Source organism: Rattus norvegicus, chromosome 19 (genome assembly GCF_021556685.1).
Source record: "Rattus norvegicus strain SHRSP/BbbUtx chromosome 19, alternate assembly SHRSP_T2T, whole genome shotgun sequence".
Lineage (NCBI taxonomy): Eukaryota > Metazoa > Chordata > Mammalia > Rodentia > Muridae > Rattus > Rattus norvegicus.
Window position 1 is genome coordinate 48,421,327 of NC_141552.1, and position 21,826 is coordinate 48,443,152.

At 40.2% G+C, this 21,826-nt stretch overlaps 1 protein-coding gene across 21 annotated transcripts in view; it reads left to right on the top strand.

Moving 5' to 3' along the window:
- Positions 1-21,826, top strand: part of Lrrc36 (leucine rich repeat containing 36) — a 68,272-nt gene that overhangs the window by 13,123 nt on the left and 33,323 nt on the right. For 16 of the 21 annotated variants that reach the window (XR_015643413.1, XR_015643412.1, XR_015643411.1 and 13 more), the window contains exons 2-7: positions 170-297; positions 1,587-1,779; positions 2,541-2,637; positions 6,361-6,449; positions 17,273-17,400; positions 19,722-19,770. Coding sequence is in view for 17 of the 21 variants with exons in the window: in XM_087594838.1 (XP_087450964.1) it covers positions 170-297; positions 1,587-1,779; positions 2,541-2,637; positions 6,361-6,449; positions 17,273-17,400; positions 19,722-19,770 (684 nt within the window). In the remaining 4 variants the exon portion in view is untranslated. Of the gene's footprint in view, positions 1-169; positions 298-1,586; positions 1,780-2,095; positions 2,357-2,540; positions 2,638-6,360; positions 6,450-17,272; positions 17,401-19,721; positions 19,771-21,826 lie in introns of those variants that run through there. The other 5 variants (XM_087594850.1, XM_087594848.1, XM_087594851.1 and 2 more) reach the window with 2 other exon arrangements.

A 21,826-nucleotide genomic window follows, 5' to 3' on the forward strand; every position in this document is an offset into this window, starting at 1 on the left:
ATTGTTATTTTTCCCAATGGACAGGTGCCCCTGCCTAACAGGCAAACAAGGCAAAAGACCTGATATTATGAGCTGGGTGGAGGACTTCTCAGCGTCACATGGGAGGACAGGGAACTGACTTCTGTTCCTCCAAATGGAGATAATAATGCATCCACTGATCTCTTTTCAGAACTGGTGGAGTCTCTCTCATTGCAGGGATCTTATGCTGGAAAAATCCACTCTATTGGTGATGCCTTCAGAAATTTCAAAAATCTCCGATCCTTAGATTTATCAAGGAATTTGATCACTAGTCTGAAGGTAGGTTCCATATTCTATGATCAGCCAGGTTAACTCAATTTATAGTCTCATGAGAAGAAATGAGATAAGATAGAAAATTTCAGCCTGAGAAGTCTAGGGTCTTCTTTTTAAAGGTTTCCCAACTACATTTTATTACTTTCTATAAATTCTTTCACCTTCATGCTTAAGTTTTTTAATAAAATATTAGGTAAAGCCAGGGGTGGGGGCACACCTTCAGTTCCAGCACTTGAGAGGTAGAGGCAGAGACAGGCAGATCTCTGTGTTTGAGGCCAGTCCAATCAACACAGTGAGTTCCAGGACAGCAAGGGCTACTCAGAGAAACCCAGTCTCAAAAAATTAATACATTAAAGTTTATTTTGTACTCCGGGAAGAAAACATGAAACTAAATGTGCCAAGGGCAATAGTACACATTTCAATGTGTGTAGAAAACATTAAGTTTCTGACTTGTGAACATGAAGATTCTTAATCCTCATTCTAAGAGGAAGACTGGGTGGGCTTAGGAAATACCCTAGAGATTCTGGTGATGGCAGTCACAGTACACATGGAACAACACTTACAATGCTGTCACTGTGAATTTTTTTTCTAGAAAGATCAGGAAATGATGATCTCAATGAAAAAAAGTGTTCAGGTCAGAAGGGCAGAGGGCAATACAAGAAGTAGGAAGAGGGGGTTGGGGATTTAGCTCAGTGGTAGAGCGCTTGCCTAGCAAACGCAAGGCCCTGGGTTCGGTCCCCAGCTCCGAAAAAAAGAAAAAGAAAAAAAAAAGTAGGAAGTTGTTGGAAAAGTGCATGCTGCACAAGGCATGAGGCTTTTATTCTAGATTTCCGCACATGAAATTCAAGTTCTGGGAAAAAAGAATAGTATGATCCCCGGAGGCTTGTTGACCATCCAATCGGTGAACTACAGTTCAGTAACAGACTCTAGCTCAAAAAGCAAAATGGTGCTTGGTGTAGTGGCACATGCTATTAATCCTAGCACTTAGGAGGCAGAGATGGACTGATCTCTAAAACTTTGAGGCCAGTCTGGTCTACATAGTGAGTTCCAGGATAGCCAAAGCTTGACAGTGAGATCTGTCTCAAAAACAAGGTAGTGAGCAATTGAGGAAGACTCTTAAATCATCCTTGGCCTACACACACACACACACACACACACACACACACACACACACACACACACACACGAAGAGAGAGAGGGGGGGGGTAAAGACATAAAGACACAGAGAAAGACATATAACTATTTATGAAGATCAGCAATGTACAGTTCCTAATGTGCTTTTATTTTTCTTTCAGGGCATCCAGTATCTATGTTCACTCCAAGATCTGAACTTATATTATAACAACATTCCTTCATTAGTGGAGGTGTCCCGACTACAGCCCTTACCCTTCCTCAAAGAACTAGATTTGAGACTCAATCCTGTTGTAAGGAAAGATACAGATTATAGGCTCTTTGCTGTGTACACACTGCAAATGCTGGAGAAACTGGGTGAGACCCTCCTCCTCTTCCACTCCTCCCCAGAATCTTACTGCCTCTTAACTGTCTGGATGTTGAACTGAAGTGTGCACTGGCAGAAGACATTTGTTTAACAGTCAATATTTATGTAACTCTTTGTGCTGGCAGGATGTATGACGAGTACTTTTATTGTTTAGGGAATGACTCTATGATTTTATCAGTTACTTCCGGCTTTAGTTTTCCCCAGCTGATGGTTTCTCCACTGCTTCCTCAACATAACATTCCCAAGTTGAGACTTATTTTACAAGGTGCCCACCTCTATAAACCATTATAGTAGTAGGAAGCCAATGCAATTCATTGGGAACTAGTTGTCAGGAAACAAAAACAACAACAAAAACCCAGAACCCATTCCTTAGAATGAGCTGCTCCCTATTCCCACATAATTTCCTTGTTTAATAGATATTTCTTGTTGCTATAAAATTTAATTTCATGTGGTCCTGAAAAGGTTATTGCTGAGAAACTGCGTTAAAAATTGTCTCAGAAAACATGGGACATTGAGCCTTTCTATGTGATTGCTTGCTGTCCAAGCTTCGCTTCCCTGAAGGAGTAGGTGAGCCAGTGGCAGTTGTTGCTGTGACAACTGAGTTACTACTGCTTGCTCTAGTGACAGCATAATAGAATTGTGTTCTGACCTGTCTCTAATGACATGAGTCTGGGCTTCAGTTTTTCCTCTGCAAATATGCTTTTCTGACTCTGAAAAAGAAATATACTCAGGCCATGGTTTTCCCCTCCAGATGACCGAGCTGTCCGTGACAGTGAGAGGAGAGCGGCCAAGCTACATTTCAGTCAGTTGGGCAGCAGTGAAAATTTTCTCCTAGAGGTGGAAAAAAGGTAAGAAAATCTCTCTTCTTTTTTTCAGTTTGGTTCAAGGGATTTTCTAGTTTTCTTTCCTCATTTTGCAGCAGAACTTTCAGATCTACAATACAGTTGTCTGTTTAAAAATAGGTCTATAGGGAGGAGAATCAAGCCCTCTTCTATTCTGATCTGTAGTGTTTCCTTTGGCTGTGGTTGTTATAAATTCCCCATTATTATGGCCATAGAAGGACACAATAGGACACTATAAGATCTCTGACTCTGTAAATTCTTACCTACCCTCTCTTGGCAGAATTATCCTTAGCAATGCACCGTCTGTTTGAATTGAACTAGGATTTCATGACCGTAGGCAAGACTGAATTTTGTTGCTTTGGCAAATTTCTAACAAAACAAAAACTTCAAAACAAAGAGTAAAGACACCTCTAGGCTCTCAGGTACCTGAATGTTAGCATTTTCCATTTCTTGTTATAAAATTCTGTTAAAGGAAGATATATCTTCTACACTAAACTCATACTTTAAAGTTAGCCTCGCAGGGTAGTAGTAGAAGCCCCCTTAGGACCAAGGCTGGGGAGGCAGAGGCAGGCGGATCTCTGAACTTGAAGCACCCTAGTCTACAGAGTGAGTTTCCAGGACAGCCAGGGCTAGACAGAGAAACCCTGTTTCAAAAAACAAACAAACAAAATGAAACAATAACAATGGAAAAAGTTAGCTTTATTAGAGCTGGTGAGATAGCTTAGTGGGTAAAGGCTCTTGCCACCAAGTCTAACAATCTGAGGTCAATCCCTGGGCCTCACAGGGTAGAATGGGAGAAAAGACCTCTGTACACATGTTGTGTAACACATGGACACATCTATCACAGAAATGAATTCATTCAGAAAAGAATAAATGTAATTTGAAATGTTTAAATTAACTTCATTAGTTTCTAAAATTAATTGCTCACAATGTAAATAATTCAAAAAGTCAAAATCACTCTCTATTTTGCTATTGATACTTAGCTATTTATAGTACTCTCCTGTTGTTTTCTAAGTACACGAGTTTATTTATTAGTCTACTCATTTGGTCTAATGTATTGTTCACCACATGGAATAAATGCTAGTTACATCTTTTTGGGACTGAGGAAGTGACTCAGTCAAGAAAAGCATCTGCTTGCACAAACATGAGGACATTAGTTTGGAGCCCCAGAATCTACATCATCAACTATGAAAATAAGTAGATAGATAGATAGACAGACAGACGGACGGACGGACAGATGGACAGGCATAGTGGCACATGTCTGAACCCCAGTGCTGGAGAGGCAAAGACAAAAAGATCTGAATGGCCATCCAGCCAAGCCGAATAGGTGTGCTCCACCGTCCCAAGGAAGACTAACTCTAAAAACATTAGATGGAGAACACTTGAGGAAGACACATGACATCAGCTTCTAGCTTCCACATGCACACACCCATATGGAAACACATACACACAATAAACACCATACTTTTATTATATGTGTATATGTGTTACAAGTACATAGGTTGTGTGTGCAGTATCTGTACATATGCATATATGACTTTATGGTAGTTTGTTTCCTACATGTACAGTGTTTAATTTAACAAGACATCATGAATATATCTCCACATTATCTTTCTATTCTTCATCATGTCTTTTATCAATCTACCTTTCATTTTCTTTTCCTTTGTGGCATTGAGGATTAAGCCCTTGGCATTTTAGACAAGTCCTCTAGCACTGAGGTACTCCTACAGCCCCCATTGTTTATCTATTCGTTTTCTTCCCCTTCTCCAGAATATGAATCCATGAGAAGAAAGATATTTGCTGTAGTATCTCAAGTGCCTATAGCAATGCCAGATGTGTAGAAGTAGCTAAAAAAATTAATTTGTTTACTGATGAAAAATGGGGCTTAGTAGATGGCTTAGCAGGTCTAAAGGTGCTTGCTGTGTAAGTCTGGTGACCTGAGTTTGATCTCTGGAACCCATATAAAACAGGAGGAGAAGGAAGGCAGAGGCAGGTAGATCTCTGTGAGTCAAGGCCAGCCTGGTCTACCAAGCTACTTCTAGGACAGCTAGGGCTACACAGAGAAACTGGAAAAAAAGGTGAGGGGAGAGAAGCAGCTCCACAAAGTTGTTTTTTAACCTCCATACACATACAGTGACATACCTGCTCACCAATACATATTATACACACACACACACACACACACACACACACAAAATAGTAATAACTAATAAAATAATGAACAATGTCAATTGAGCTGCCATCTTCTTTTCCAAGTGAGTTTAGCTTTTTACTATGATCTTTGTTTTATGGTATAGGCTTCAGAAAGCATTCATATTTTTCTATTTTTTTCCCTTAGTTCCCTATTTTTAAATATAATATTTATTAAGAATAATTTACATAGAATAAATTTTACCTTACTCTAGACATATTTCTTTTAAAATATTTATATGTTTAGCATATATAGTAAACTAAATCCTATTTTAAATATTGTATAATTTCCTGTTTAACATATAGAGATAAATCAATGTGTAACTGAATAAAATTTCTACTTAGGTAAAAAAAATTCCATCATTAATCTAAGTTCCTTTAAGCAATTGCTAAGTTATAGGTTAAAATGTTCTTCTATGTCCAGTATTGCAGTATTATATAAGGTCCCCAGTATTAGATAAAGTTTTTAAGCCTCTTTGAGTCCCAGTTACCTATGAAAAAGTAGCAGAGTGCTTTTAAATTTTTGTTTGTTTTTTTAAAGATGGGGTTTCTCTGTAGCCCTGGCTGTCCTGGAACTCCCTCTGTAGACCAGGCTGGCCTCTAACTCAGAGATCTGCCTGCCTCTGGCTCCCAAGTGCTGGGATTGAGGGCATATATGCAGCATGCATGCATCGTTGCTGCCACCTTCAATGCCACCGCCACCACCACCACTGCCATTATTTTTAATGAACTTTTTATTTTGTGTGCACTAGTGTGTTGCCTGCCTGTATGTCTGTGTGAGGGTGTCAGATCCCATGGAAGTGGAGTTACAGACAGTTGTGAGCTGCCATGTAGGTGCTGGCAATTGAACTCAGGACCTCTGGAAGAGCAGCCTGTGCTCTTAACAGCTTAGCCATCTCTCCAGTCCTGCAAAGGCAGGGGCTTTTACAATTAAGATGATGAATATGAAGATCCCACACACAGATCAGATCGGGGTTCAATACTTCTCAAGTAATTACCTCAAGTACGAACACTTTCCTCTTTTATCTTTTTTTTTCTACCTAACAGCAGCCTCTATTATAATTTATGGTAGCAGAATCATCCTTTCTGTGATCTAATTATGTTTATTTAAAGTTTTAAAATGATAGCCTCTCAATACTTCAGACTTAAATTTCAGTTAAGAAAAAAAATAAAATTTGATATTCTTTTTATTATAGTTTTTAGAATAAATATTCTGAATTAAGAAAAAAACATGGCCTCAACCTGGGCACAGTGGTACACACCTTTAGTGCCAGTACTCAGGAGTCAGAGGCAGGCAGATCTGTGAGTTTGAGGCCAGTCTGGTCTATAGAATGAGTTCCATGACAACCAGGGCTACACAGAGAAACCCTGTCTGGAAAAACCAAACCAAACCAAACCAAACCAAAACAGATCATAGCCTCCACTAGGATATCTGTAAAAGATTTGGGGAAAATGAAGAACTAATATTTTGTAAGCAGCATAGACCAGTGGTTTCAGAGGCTTTCTTTTGAATTTTCAATAAATCCTTCTGTATGACAGCTCTAGGGAGAAGACAATGAAAAACTGTGTGACAGATGAGGGCCCTGCATCACACGTCAGTTCTGAGGTTGACACCAGAATGGAAACAGGTCGGTATTGCCTCTGTATTTGTAAAATAACCAAGACACAAGTTGCCTTTGGCATCATAGCCAATCTTGGGTAGGATGAAGACAAAGTAATTGTGAGAACACAAATTTAAAGAAAGTCCAATATTTTCTGGCTACTTGGTAAAAATTCTCTCTTTCCAACTGCCAGAAGGACCTTGTGTTATACAAGGACAACCCCGGATCTTCAAAGCACAAGCAGGATATTCAGAGAATTAAGTTTCATACATCACCTTACATCATTTGTGCTCCCTAAAATCATACCACCCATCCCCTGGGCTCCTAGGCATTGATTGCTATGATAATTGAGATAATTGATTTCCTTAGAGACTGGTGACTCATCTGCATCCATTGCTGCAGACACCCTAGGCCTCCTAAGCTTCTCTCTCAACCAACCACCTTCCCAACCACAGAATCTCTTGTATTTGCAACATGTAACTTAACTGCCTCTTCTTGCATGAGCTGTGTTAGATTCCATTAGCATAACATTATCATGTCAGCACAGACAATTCATTCCATGATTTAAAATATACAATGAGTTAAAGTATACAATCTCTGTTGAGAATAAACTGTGTTAGTAGGCAGCCCATTTTCCACTATTGGTTTTCCAGTACAATTAAGGTGGTTGTACCACATCAATGGCCATGCCTCAGACTCAGAGAGTTTTCTGTTGTGTCTGATGCACCCTTGTGAATTAGCTGGCCATTCTTTTTTTTTTTTTTTTTTTTTTTTTTTTTTTTTTGGTTCTTTTTTTTCGGAGCTGGGGACCGAACCCAGGGCCTTGCGCTTCCTAGGTAAGCGCTCTACCACTGAGCTAAATCCCCAGCCCCTTAGCTGGCCATTCTTAATCAGATGACCTTCACTTGAGAACTTTATTTTGCTTCAAGGCTTATTCCCCTTGAACGACTTATTATATTGTACACAAAGTCTAAAAGCAGCAGACGTTTCAAAATCCCAGAAAGAACTCTAATAACAAGAGATTAACTGTGTAGTTTACATATTAAATGTTTTCAGTTGCTAACATATAATGCTTTATTTTCCTGACTTTTTAATCTATTTATATGGACATTTATTAAGTCACTTTCACAGTTTCTTGATAAACCATAATAAGGTAATATTTTCCTTTTTCCTTTTTCCTTTGATGTCTCAGTGCATATAAAAGAGGAATATGGGTTGTTTGTTTTGAATTTAAAAGCATTTTTTTTATTAACTTGAGTATTTCTTATATACATTTCGAGTGTTATTCCCTTTCCCGGTTTCCGGGCAAACATCCCCCTCCCCCCTCCCCTTCCTTATAAAAGCATTTTTATATTTAAAATAGATGCAATTTTGAAATTATTTTGGTAAATGCTGAAGTGCATGAAGAACAACATTCTGGTTACTCAGAATCTCACCACAAAAGAGAATCACAGTTACCACTTTGGCTATATTACCTAGGTTTTTTCCTAGGTACACACATTTCCAGATGGGAAAAGTACTTTGAAGCACAATTTGACCAGCCCTTGTATGAGCTGAATTAGAATTAGTCTTCATTAACGTAATATAGCATTAGTGTATGTAAGTCTTCACCCCATGAGTTAAAATGCCTTTGAGTTTTCAGTTTCTATTGAGAAAAAGCTGCTGCACTAGACAGCCCATTTCCAAAGGTTTTTGAGGCACCATCTGTTCCCTAATTTTTTTTAATGTAAAATTTATTTTGCTGCTTTGAAACATTAAAGACCTTTGCTTCCCACTGCAAATTGCGTTTGTGCTAGATCCTTGGGGAGGGTGGCCAGTAAGCACCATTGGTAACACAGTATGATTAATGCGGTCATGCCATGTTAACGGTCATGCCTCAGGCTTTCCTGCAGTACAGCTTGTACCAGCTCATTTTTTTCAAAGCGGTGCTTTTGAATAGGCAGGCAACTTCCACTGCTTTGGATTCTCGTACTGTCTCTTAAGCACATAATCTTTGATACTCTTCTCACACCCACAAAATAAGCAACTTAGGCTCCAGCCTTTTGTTCTCTCTCCTCCCTTTGTTTTTGCTGATCTAACCCATTTTCACATTTTTATTTATGAAGTAAATCTATTATTTATTTTTGATTCTCTCATTTATTAGAAATATTAGTCTAGCTTGGCACCTGAACCAGCGTCTCTTCTGCACCAGTCCCTCATCTCTGCTGACTAACTTGAATCATCTCAGCCTAACTTTCCATCCCACCAGAGCAAACAAAGCCCAACAGCTCTTTGCGTTTCATGGAAATCTTCCCAACTCTGCTATTATCCTGGCTCAAAAGCACATGGGTGTTGTCCTGGTTTTCTTCCTATTGCTATGATAAACACCACAACCAAAAGCAACTTGGAGAGGAAAGGATTTATTTGCCTTACAGGTCCCAATCTCAGTCCATCGTCGAGGAAAGCCAAGGCAGGACTCAGTCAAGCAGGGCAGAAACCTGTAAGCAGATCCTGAAGCAAAGCCCCTGGGGACTCACTGGCTTGCTCCTGTGGCTTGCTCAGCTTGCTTTTTATTCAATGTAGGACCATCTTCCCAGAGGTAACAATGCCACAGAGAGCTGGGCCCCTTATACCAATCATTAATAAAGAAAATGGCCCCATTTTCAGATTTTCAAGCTAGTCTGATGAGGGAATTTTCCTGAATGAGGCTCCCTCTTCCCAGATGACCTCAGCTTGTGTCAAGTTGACAAAAACAGAGAAGCAGCAGCAGAGTTGACCCTGCTGCTCCTCTGAGTCCTTACCCTCCAGTGTGACTTGGAGCCCTCCCTTCCATTTCTTAATAGCTCTGCTTAATATTTACGGAGTACAAATTCTGGCCCAGGGACTGTCTGTGACCTCATCTAATTCACACAACCTTGAAGTCAGTAGGACAGGTGAAGTTGAAACCCAGAGAGGTGAAATAACCTACCCTACTTACACAGTAAGTGGCAGAGTGCAGATCCAAGTGTGACCTATCAAAGTTCTTCCTCTGGCTTTTTTTTTATTCATTTTGTACTCTGATGCCAGATTAATTCTTTTAAAACACAGCTGAGATAATTAATTACACACTCCTACGTAAAGATTTCATGGCTCCCACCCAACTACTACATAAATTTTAAACTCCTTAACCCAATATACAAAGTTCCCCAGAACTTGGGTCTCAAATTTTCTTCAGCCTACCTGAAGCCTTATCTCCCATTTTTCCACTACAGTGTTCAATGCTCCAATGAAGCCAGGCCTCCTCCTCCTCTTCCTCCTCCTCCTCTTCCTCCTCTTCCTCCTCTTCCTCCTCTTCCTCCTCTTCCTCCTTTTCCTCTTCCTCCTCCTCCTCTTCCTCCTCTTCCTCCTCTTCTTCCTCTTCTTCCTCTTCTTCCTCTTCCTCCTCCTCTTCCTCCTCTTCCTCCTCTTCCTCCTCTTCTTCCTCTTCCTCCATGTAGTCCTTCCTGTCTCTCCTCTGCAAATTAATGCCATTCCTCTGAAAAGCTTTCATCAAATGCTACCTTTTCTTTATCATGCAACTCGCAGTCTTTTCACTTAGCAAAGACTTTTAAATTAATCTACAAAAAGATGGTTTTGATTTTTTAAATCAAATGCCTATTTTGTTTATGTGTATACATGTATTTGGATGCATGTGCACATGTGTATGGAGACCAGAAGTTGATGGGTCTTTGTCAATCATTCACCTATGTTTTTTTCATTTTGTGTGTACATGTGTTTCTATGTATGTGTGTGCACATGTTTGGGCAGGAGCATAAAAACAAGCCAAGGGTTGTTGTCAGGTGTCTTCTTTCCATCTTGCATATTAATTAGGTGGGTCTCTCACTCAAACCCAGAACTTGCCGATTGCCTGCCCCAGTAGAGTTACGGGCAAGCCGCTGTGCCCACCAATCCTTGGGTGTGTGCCAGGGACCCAAGCTCTGGTCCTTCTGCTTGCATAGCAAGTGCTTTAACCACTGAGCTGTCTCATCAGCCCTTTAATCTTTCTTTCTTTCTTGTTTATTAATGTTTTAATAGTCAGGGTGCTTTGTTGAATCTAAAGCTCACCAATTCAGATAAGCCGGTTTATTTCATTATGTATTCCTGGCTGGACTAGAACTCTCTATGTAGACCACACTGGTTTAAAATTCATAGGGATCTACCTGCTTTGGCATCTTGAGTACTGGGATTAAAAGCCCAGTACTTGGGCAACAGACACGGTATCTTTGTGGGTTTAAGGCCAACCTAGTCTACAGAGTAAGTTTCAGGATGTATAGCCAGAGCTACATAGTGAGATCCTGTCTCAGAAGGAGGAGGAGGAGGAGGAAGAGGAAGAAGAGGAGGAGGAGGAAGAGGAGGAGGAAGGGGAGGAGGAGGAGGAGGAAGAGGAGGAGTGTGTAGCACATGCCTAGTTCTTCTGTGACATTTTGTGGGTTGTTAGCTCATTTCTTAATACTGAATTAAGTGATCCATTGACTTATAGTTTACTTAGTAAACTCAACTTCTGAAGGATATCTTGATTGCGTCTAAATTTTGAAATTATAATGAAAAAACTGCTATAAACATCCTTGTATAGATTTTGTTTTGAGTTAGGGTCTTTTGCTGTTGTTGTTGTTTGTTTGTTTGTTTTGTTTTGTTTTGTTTTGGAAACAGGGTTTCAGAGTTTTACTATGTAGCCCCTATCTCAGAGGTCTGCCTGCCTCTGCCCCCTGAATGCTGTGTTTAGAGGTGTGTGCTAATATGCTCAGCTCTCCTTATCTTCAGTTACTTGAATAATTACCAAGTAAACCATTGGAGTTACACTAGAGCTTTACAGGCAACAGTGACTAGAGGTGTCTAGAAGCTTGAAAGGCCCTAAAAGGATGAGCAGCACACTTTGACTGGCATGAACAACATTAGTGAAAATGTGGTTGGGTAGAACCTGATCAGATTATAAAGAACAATGGATACCTTATTAAAGAGAATGTATGCCAGGTGGGTGGCACATGCCATAAATCCCAGAATGCAAGAGGCAGAAATGGAGGATCTCTGTATGTTTGAGACCAATCTGTTCTATACAGTGATTTCTAGACCAGTCAGAATACATAGCGAGACCATGTGGGTCCCAGGAATTAACTCAGGTGGTCAGGCTTGGCAGCAGGTGCCTGACCCTCTTAGTCATCTCAGAAGCTCCAAGACCTTCTTTATAACTCATTAAAACCCATCCCGTTTCAACTTGTTGATTCTTGACATCTCAATTTGGCCTTGATGGAGTTTTACATGGATAAATGCCAGCAGCAAATAGCAAAGACTTCTTAAAATGCCGGCTTAAACAAGACAGAAGTTCATTTCTCTTTCCTATAGAAAGAGTCCTTCAAGGCTTAATGTGGAATCAGGAAATTTTAAGAGTAGTATAAATATAGGGGTAACTACTGATCTCTGCTACAGTCCAAAGGAGAGCAATTTAGCTCTGTGTGCCTACTGGACAGAACTTGTGTTAGGTTATCAAGGAAATGACACGACAGTGTCAAATCTTCCTGCGCTCCCAGTCCAGAGTGATTTATCATATCTAATTAGTTCATAGGTCAGGTCGAGTCAAGAACACCATTGTGACAAAGACAGCAAAGGGAGAAGGAAGTAGAGTGCTCAGATGCTGACTGGGGGCCTGGAAAAGGTCTCACTAGATGAGAAGTGCTTGAGCAAGCTCTCTATGGGCATAGCTGAGAAGAAAGAGTTGTCCAAGAGAAAAGAAGCTGCAAACCCAGATCTGAGAAGTGAGGCAGGAAACTCTGGTCTGTCAGGTCACCAAATAGAGGTGTGACAGATAAGAACAGCAACGCAACTTGTGACTGGCACAAAAACCAAATTGCAAAGAGTCCCTTTACTAGTAATTGTGTTCCTTTTTATACTCATGAGAAAATGGGTAGCAATTTCTTTCAAGGAAGAGGCATGATTGGATGTGTCTCTAGAGAGAAACTGAAGCTAAATTCAGTCAAGAGAGGACCCATCTGAACAGAGCAGCAGTGATGGGACTTGAGATGAAATCCTCAAGGATGAAAGGAAACCTGGATACAAATGTTGAGACCTTTTTTGCCTGTGAAGTTTTGTTACAGAAGTTAAATTTAACAAGATTTGAATTTATGAATAAAATATTCAAGAGGTATTGAAAAGATAAAAAGTACACGGACGGGGTTGGGGATTTAGCTCAGTGGTAGAGCGCTTGCTAGGGTCCTGGGTTCAGTCCCCAGCTCCGAAAAAAAGAAAAGAAAAAAAAGTACACGGACACTGAAGGTACAATTCATGGCAGTCTTGTGGTGGGAAAATACTCATTTTCTTTACCATTGTCTTTTAATGTGAATATTATTGCATATTTTAAGTTGGGAATTACATTTTTATTAGGACTTAGTAAACCAAAGAAAATTGCTCAGTTTCATTTATTTTATGGACTAGTGGAACACAAGTAACTTTTTTTTTTTAAGATTTGTTTGTTTTTTGAGACAGGGTTCCTCTGTACAACCCTGACTGTCCTGGAACTCACTCTGTTCCAGCTAGTTGAACTTACAGAGATCCACCTGCCTCTGCCTCCCAAGTGCTAGGGTTAAAGATGTGCACCACCACCACCCAGCTATTTATTGTAATTGTATGTGTATGACTTTAGTATGCATGCATGTATATTACACACATGCAGTACCCACACAGGCCAGAAGAGGGAATCAGATCCCAGATACTGAAGTAACAGGTAGCTATGAGCCTTCATATGGGTACTAGAAACTGAACCCAGGTCCTCTACAAGAACAGCAAGTGCTATTAACCCTGAACCATCTCTCCAGGCTCCCTCCTGTTATTTCTGCTTTTAGTTTTTTTTATTTGGAATTCAATAAGGTGTTTATTGAAGTTTTACAGTGAGAGGAAGGGGACAAAAGTTTGAGGAGACAGAGTGTCTATGGACCTTGAAGAGCAAACAGCTGAGGTGCCTTTCCATAGCTGGACAGCAAGTCCTTCCCTGTTGGTGATCTGGGCAATACATTTCTATTTCATCCTCTTATGGATTTTGGTCAAACATGAAGTGATTGCTGGCAGCTGAAGCAGTCAACTATTAGTTCTTGCCTCCATCCCAGAATCGTGAAGTCAAAGTGTTCCTGTTACCTTGATATGGGGTGTGAAAATGGGCTGGATATCACTGTCACAACTGTACTTGTTTTAGGCATTAAGTATTCAACATAGTTTCTATCTGAAGAAAAAAGTGTAAGATTTTTAAAAACGTATCTTAAGAATGCAAACTGTTACTTTTCCTAATTTTTCCTGATATGGCACTGTGTAAAATTTAGCCATAATTGTGTCAGAATAAATTACTGGAGTTTTTTTGTTCAAGAACATAGCAGGACAGGCAAGGTGGCTCAGCAGATAAAGAAGACACATGATGACCCAAGTTTTGTCCCTGGGACCCACTTGGTAGAAGAAAAAGCCAACTTCCCCTAAATTGTCCTTGATCTGCACATGTATGCCATGGAATTCATGCATTCACACACATAATAAATAAGTAAAACATTACAAATTTAAAAAGTACTACAGCAGCTGGGCATGGTAACTCACACTTGTAATTCTAGAACTTTAGATGATAAGGCAGGAGGATCATTAGGCTAGCCTGAGCTACGTATCTAGAAGATACGTAGATACATGAGACCCTATCTAGAAAGTAGAGAACCCACAATAGATGGGGGAATTGAAAATCATATCTGTCAAGGGTCTAGCTAGCATCCATTTTTTTTTTTGGTTCTTTTTTTTTTTCAGAGCTGGGGACCGAACCCAGGGCCTTGCACTTCCTAGGTAAGCGCTCTACCACTGAGCTAAATCCCCAGCCCCGCTAGCATCCATCTTATACAGAGAGCTCTTACAACTCAGTAACAAAACGACGAGCAACTTGGCACTAGGGAGATGGCCCAGTGGGTAGCGGCATCAGCTGCAAAGCCTGACAACCTGAGTTCAGTCTCTAGAACCAGGAAAAACAAGCACTGGAGCACACACCTGCAGTTCAGCATGATTGCTGAAGACAGGGTGATCCCTTGGAAGTTTGAGTGTCGTGTTTACAGCAGCTCAGCAGGATAAAGGAGAGACCCTGCCTCTCAACAAGAGGAAGGTGAGAACCAACGCCCAGAATCTGCCCACTGGCCACCACATGCTCATCTGGACACCCACACAACCACACAAACAGTACAACATCTCTCTAAAGATGAACAAGTGGGCTGAAATACGGGCAAAGGATTTAAAAAGATGCTTCTCAAACATCTTAAGCAACTGACCAACAAGCACATGAAATATTCAACACAACTAAGCATCAGGGAAGTGCAAATTTATAAGCACTTCATACACACTAGGATTCCAAGACTCCAAAGGACAGATATTCACTGAAGCAAGGATGTGGGGCCTTTGATCCCTCACATATTGCTAATAGGAGGATAAAATTGTACATCTTTGGAAAGTAGTTTAGCAATTCCTTTAGGAAGTTAAACATAGAGGTACCAGAAATACCACTCTAATTCTGTTTCCTGAGAGAAATAAAAACAAAGTATGGTATATCCATATAAAGAGTAGTATTCGGTACTGGAGAGATGGCTCAGCAGTTAAGAGCACTGACTGCTCTTCCTGAGGACCGGGGTTCAATTCCCAGCACCCACATGGCAGATCATAACTCTCTAAAATTCCAGTTTCAAGGGATCCAGCACCCTTACACAGACATACATGCAGGAAAACCAGCAATGCAAATAAAATAAAAATAAAGAATTGTTAAAAACAAAAAAAATCTAAAAACAAACAAAACAAAAAGAATAGTATTCAGCCCTGAAAAGAATGACGTGCTGAGATGTACAGACTATACCTTGAAACCATCATGCTAAGGGAAGGCCATAGTCAGAAGGCCATATTTGTATGCATTCAGGCAAGCTTATATAGACTGAAAGAGTATTGAAGGTTTTGAGGGAATAGCAGGAGAGGGAGAATTGAACACGACAAGTATGGGATTTCTTTTTAGAGTAAGGAAGTGTTCTGGACTGAGATCATGGTGGTAGTCGGTCACCTTTGTGAACATACTAAGTCACTGGGTTGTATTCTGTAAAAGGATGAAAGCAGCAGTAATTCCATCTCAATTAAAATAAAACTTATCTCACCCCAAGAAGAGGGAGTCTGTAGAATTTGATGGCTGAGAGAGATTTTCAGGGCAAGAATCTAAGAATAAGCTTTTCTTTTGAGGGTTGCTGGAGGGGGGATGCCAGTGCTCAGACTGGAGAGGTGCTAACAGGGGTCGTCTTGGAAGTGAAGACAGTAAGTTTGACTTAGAAAATACTGCTTTGTGCTTTTATGGGGAACTCTATTCAGGAAATTCAGAGCTGAACATCATAAACAGAGATCAGAGCCCAGTAGTGGTGGTGAATGCCTTTAGTCCCAGCACTCCAGTGGCAGAGGCGGGCAGACCTCTGAATTCAAGGCCAGGATTAACACAGAGAAAACTCTGTCTTGAGGAGAGAGGTAGGAAAAAGGAGAGAAAGGGAGAAAAAGAGGGAGGGAGGGAGGGGAGGAGGGAAGGAGGGAAAGAGGGAGGGAGGAAGGTCAGAATAAACCCAGGTATCATGATATACTCCTCCAATCCCAAAACCTGGGAGATAGAAACAAGAGGACCAGAAGTTCAAGGTCAGCTTCAGCTACAGAATGAGTTGGTGGCCAGCCTGGGCTATGTGACATCCTACCTTTAAAAGGAGAGAGGCCAATTGAGAGTGACAGAGACTGGAGTTAAGATATTCTGATTTTGGATGACTTAGTTATCATTAATCCCAGGGGTTATGCTAGCGCTTGGCCAAGGGCTCAGACTGTGGAGGGTTTGAAGAAGACCAAGATTTTGAAAGGTTCTTGCACAATCCTGCCAAAAAGAATTTTCCTAAACCAATGCAAAGTTCTTATTTTCAAAAGTTCCTCCAGAAAGTAGAGGCTGCCCTTGAACTTATGAAGAACATGCTTGGGATCTTCTTGCTCCAGCCTTTCCCCTACTGGGGTCACAGCTGTGTGCCATCTAGTTCAATTCGGAACTTCCAGAGTGCCTACCACTAGAGGTTTTATATTTTCCTTTTCATTTTTAAGTTATTTCTCTAATCATGTGTAAGAAATAGGTTCTGATTAGATATTATTCTCTTTTTACAAATGAGGAAATCAAGGCAGAAAGAGCCAGTCTTGAAAGGACAAATCAGGGTTGTCTGATTAGAGTCTTGGAGATGTGTATAGAGCCAGAGTCTATTCTCAGTGTCTCCTGTGGAAGGAGATTGTTGAATTGATGTTAGGCTTCATCATTTACTCAATGGGAAATATGCAAAATACTATTCTACTTCTGAATGTCTACAGAACACTTCAAAACTTATGAGACCATTTCATACCCATGGTCTTGTTTTTGTCTCCCTTCGATGCTGAAAGACACGCAGTATAAGTTTCTTTTTTTTTTTAAGATTTATCTATTTATTTGTTACTTATTTACTTATTATCTGTAAGTACACTGTAGCTGTCTTCAGAGACACCAGAAGAGGGCGTCAGATCTCATTACAGATGGTTATGAGTCACCATGTGGTTGCTGGGATTTGAACTCAGGACCTCTGGTAGGGCAGTCAGTGCTCCTAACCACTGAGCCATCTCTCCAGCCCCAGTATAAGTTTCATTATCAGTGTTGAACTAACAAAACGAGAAAATCCAGAGAGCTGAAGCAATCTGCCCAAGTTCACATGGTTTCTAATTGGTGACACCATGAATTAACCCCTAGTCTTGTGACTTCCCCTCCATATATGACATGCTACCTTTGAACTGTGTTGGAACTTCACTGTATTCTTTTTCTTTTAATATAGACTCAAACAAAGGACTTTTTATTTCCTTCCCCAACCGGGAAATAAAGGATTCCCTAGCAAGCATTTGTGCAACCCAGGGCAGTGGCACACCAGCTCAGAAATTAGACGTTTTTCCACTGGAGACACAGGTAATATATTCACTCTCCTGCTGAATAACTGATACTAATACTAATACTAATAATATAATGTTGTCTTTATTTATACATGTAAAAATGCATCCCTGTTTAACAGTTCGGAGCTGGTTATAAAATTCCTTCTCTTTACCAAGTGCCTCCATCTCCTGTTCTCTGACCTCTCAAATTTTCTCCCTCTACCTTTTTTTAATTCAAAGTCTAACCTACCAAGGTGGCTTTCCCCAAAGCAGCCTCTTCTGTGTAACAGACAGAGAAAAGGGGTAATGTGGCAAGGAGTAATATGCAATGAGAAATTAGAGAGAATGCAAGATTTAGAAAAAATTAAAAATAACAGTTTTTCAGTGGGACAGTGGTCGTGCACTGGGAGGCAGAGGCAGGAGGATCGCTGAGTTCAGAGTAAGTTTCAGGACAGTCAAGGCTACTAGGAGAAATCCTGTATTGAAAGAAACAAACACCCCCCACCAAGTTTTTGGAGGGGGATGAAAGGTGAAGTCATGTAATCATTTTATTAAAGATATCCTGTGTAAGCAAATATGACCTAAGAATATTATGACAAATATGACTGGTGGCTTCCCCCCCTTTTTTTGATAATTTTGTAATTATCTGTCAGGCAGAGGGAGGATTAGTGAAGATGTGAATGGTCAGCTAAAGTGCAGCTTTAGCAGAGAAATAGTGAGGGCTTTTCAGTATGGGTGTGTTATAAAGCCTTCTGGTTCTAAAGGCAGTTAGAACTTGTTTCTTTGTTTTTAGAAATCCTACTTGGGTGCTAGGGAACTATCTCAGTTACCATTTCTTTCCTTTTTTTTTTATCTTGCTATTTTTTAAACTTTTTTTAAAAAACGATTTATTTATTATATACACTGTTACTGTCTTCAGACACACCAGAAGAGGGCATCAGATCTCATTACAGATGATTGTGAGTCACCAGGTGGTTGCTGGGATTTGAACTCAGGACCTCAGGAAGAACAATCTCTTAACCACTGAACCATCTATATATTTAAAGAAAGCAGAAAGAATGTCTATTCCAATTTATAATTAATTAGTACTTCACAGTTAAAAACAAACAAAAATACCCTCTCATTAATCCTTAAAGAAGAAAAAAAAGGAATTGAATAACTTACTATAATCCTAAAGTTTAGCATAAAGAAGTGTAAATTCTTCTTTTTCTTTTATTCTTCTTCTTCTTCTTTTTTTTTTTTGCTACCTAATTGTATATGTGGGTGCCAGTATATGCTGGAATAGAATCCAAGACCTTGGGCATGCTAGTACAGATAGTACAAGGGAGGTATAGCCCTAGCCAAGATAGCAAATATTTTTTTTCTTTTTCCTTTTTTTCGGAGCTGGGGACCGAACCCAGGGCCTTGCGCTTGCTAGGCAAGCACTCTACCACTGAGCTAAATCCCCAACCCGCCAATATTTTTAAGTTTTTTTTAAAGTACATATTAAATTGCTTTCTTTTTTGCTTCAGCTCTTGCCTTGTTATGCCTCAGATTAATTTACAGCTTCTTAAAGCTCCAACAGTTGCTCGGCACAATGGGCACAGAGCTGTAATCTCAGCACTGAGGAGGCAGAAGCAGGATTGTAGTCTATCCTGATTATACAGGGAGCTCCAGGCCAGCCAGGGCACTCCCTGTCACCCTGGGGAAAAGAAGAATGAACAAAAATTCTTTTTCGCTCCTGTAGCTAGTGCCCAACTATACCAGAAATATGAAATAAATAGAAAAGATAAAATTGGAAGGCAGCGATGGGTGGAGAGATGGCTCAGCAGGTAAAGGATTTACTGGACAAGCTGAGGAGCTGGATTCGGATTCCTGTGTAAAAGCCGAGAACAGTTGAGGTGGCACAGGTGGATCCCAGGGCTCACTGGCCAGCCAGACTAATGGAATAGATGAGCTACAGGTTTAATGAGAGGCCCTGGCTCAAAAATTAAGGTTGCAGAGTAATAAAGGAAGATACCCAACATCAACCTTTGATCAGTAACTCATATGTGCACCCCACACTCCCTCTCATCTCTCACTTCACGCTAAAAATGGAAACGTATTCTTAACTAAATTGTATACAGACAAAATACAGCATTGCAGTGTTTGTGTTTTCAAGGTGTCTCCTTCCCAGCTCTAAAGCAACTCTGAAACCTCCTTGTGTTGTAACTGTTTTAAAATGGGCTCAACCTTGGACCCCTGATGGAAGGTCTGTTTCCCTGCCTCCTGGGATACGTGTGCTTGGTAACAGGAAAAGACACTGAACGCCCAGTCCAGGGAACTTGTGTCTGAACACTCACAGAGCCTTTCTTCCTAAAATTTCAAACTTTTTTTTAGATGCAGGAAGCAACAAGAAGGGAGACAAGTGACCTCCACCAGGAAGATGGTAAATATTTTGCTCACTGGGTATTCAGAGAGGTCTGGATGGGATAAGATTAACAAGATGACATGGCAGCCCTGTACCTTCTGGTCAGCTGACTCTTCTGTTTTCCCAGGGACTAGCTCAGAAGCTTTCAGAGCTGAGTCTCTTCTGCTTAAAGAGTGAATGTTTCACTTCAGATTTCTTTCTTATTTCTCTAATTTATTCTCTCTTTCTCTCTACCAGATTTTATTATACCTTGTGTACTTTTAGTATTATCCCCAAATGACAATATATTTTAACTTATAATCTAAAAATAGTCGATAGCTTAATTTTTTCTTCTTTTACATTTTCTTTTAGAAATGTAATTTAAAGGCCATAAAGAACTTTTCTCCTTCTAGTTCCCCATCCCACAAAAGGTATTTCTCCTACAGACTTTTTTTCTGCTTTCATGAGTTGAGCCTAAGATTTCCTATGTGCTGCTCAAGTGCTCTAAGCTACAGTCCCCAGTGAGTTCCTAATAGACTTCTAGTCTTCATACTTCTAAACACCACAAGATTTTTTAATACCATTTCCATTTAAATTTATCTTTGTTTTTATTTCTTTCTTTAGCTCAGGCACCCTAACCATTCTGAGACCCTTTCCTCAGCTTATGGTAGATACATCCTTTGTGTGGCCTGTTGGTGAAGTCTGTTTTGTTTGTTGGTTTAATGCTTCCAGTTCACCATTATTCTTGAAGGGGATTTTGGGTGCAAGTAGTGTCCTACACTGGGGGATACTTCTTTCAGAGCAGCGCCATGATCCCAGTGTACCATTTCTTCTCTGGGTGCCATGATCCCAGTGTACCATTTCTTCTCTGGGTGCCATGATCCCAGTGTACCATTTCTTCTCTGGGTGCCATGATCCCAGTGTACCATTTCTTCTCTGGGTGCCATGATTCTAGTGTACCATTTCTTCTCTGGGTGCCATGATTCCAGTGTACCATTTCTTCTCTGGGTGATTTGAGAGGCTAGCTGGAGACTTTTTCCTCTTGGGTGCTTTCAGGACTTTGGTTCTATGCAGTTTCACTGTGATGTCCATATTTTTGTTATTTGCCCTGTTTGTTGGTGTCTATTATGCTTCTCAAATTCATGAACTGAACTCATTGGTTCTAAAAAACATAACTATGGTTTGTACACTCTTCTTATTCTTTTAGAATTCTAATTAAACAAATATATCAAAGAGTTCGTTCTCTCTCTCTTTCTCCCCACCCCTACCAGAGGTGGTTTCAAGACAGAATCTTACTGTGTAGCTCTGGCTGTCCTGGAACTCACTCTGTAGATCAGACTGGCCTCAAACTCATAGAGATCCTCCTGCCTCTGCCTTTACACTGGGAGTAAATGTGTGCTCCAATGTGCCCAGCTTCTTTTTCTCTTAATCTTTTATATTTTTCATCTTTTTTGTTTGTTTAACATTCTGAGTAATCCTTCTGGTCCACCTTCCTTTGTTGTTGTTGATTGAGTTTTGTTTTGTTTTGTGTTTGGAGACAGCATTTCTTTGTGTAGTCCTGACTGTCCTGGAACTCACTCTGTAGTTCAGGCTGTTCTTGAACTCAGAGATCTACCCGCCTTTCCCTTCTGAGTGCTGGCATCAAAGGCCTGCGCTATCACCAACATCACACAAAAAGCCCACCCTTCATTTTATTAACATTCTCTTAGCTATGTCTAATCCACTATTAAATCTGTGGGCTAAATTCTTAATTCCAAATATTTTTCTTCTCTGTTCTATATGTTTTATTTGGTCTGGGTCACCTTTTCTAAGGAAAATGTAAGTTTGTTTTATATTTCCTTAAACAGAAGGAACACAGGTGTCTTATATCTATATGGTATATATTATAACATCAGACCTTTGTAGGTCTATATTTTTTCTACTGTTTTTCATTCATGATAATACTTTGGTTTTTGTTTCTTTTGGGTGTTTGCTTGCTCTTATATTTTAATAATTATATGAACAATCTTATTAGTCTTATACGTGTTTGCCTTTTCCAGAACAGGCTGGGGCGGCTTTAATCCCAGCACAAGTCATTATCAGAGAGGCCTTATTT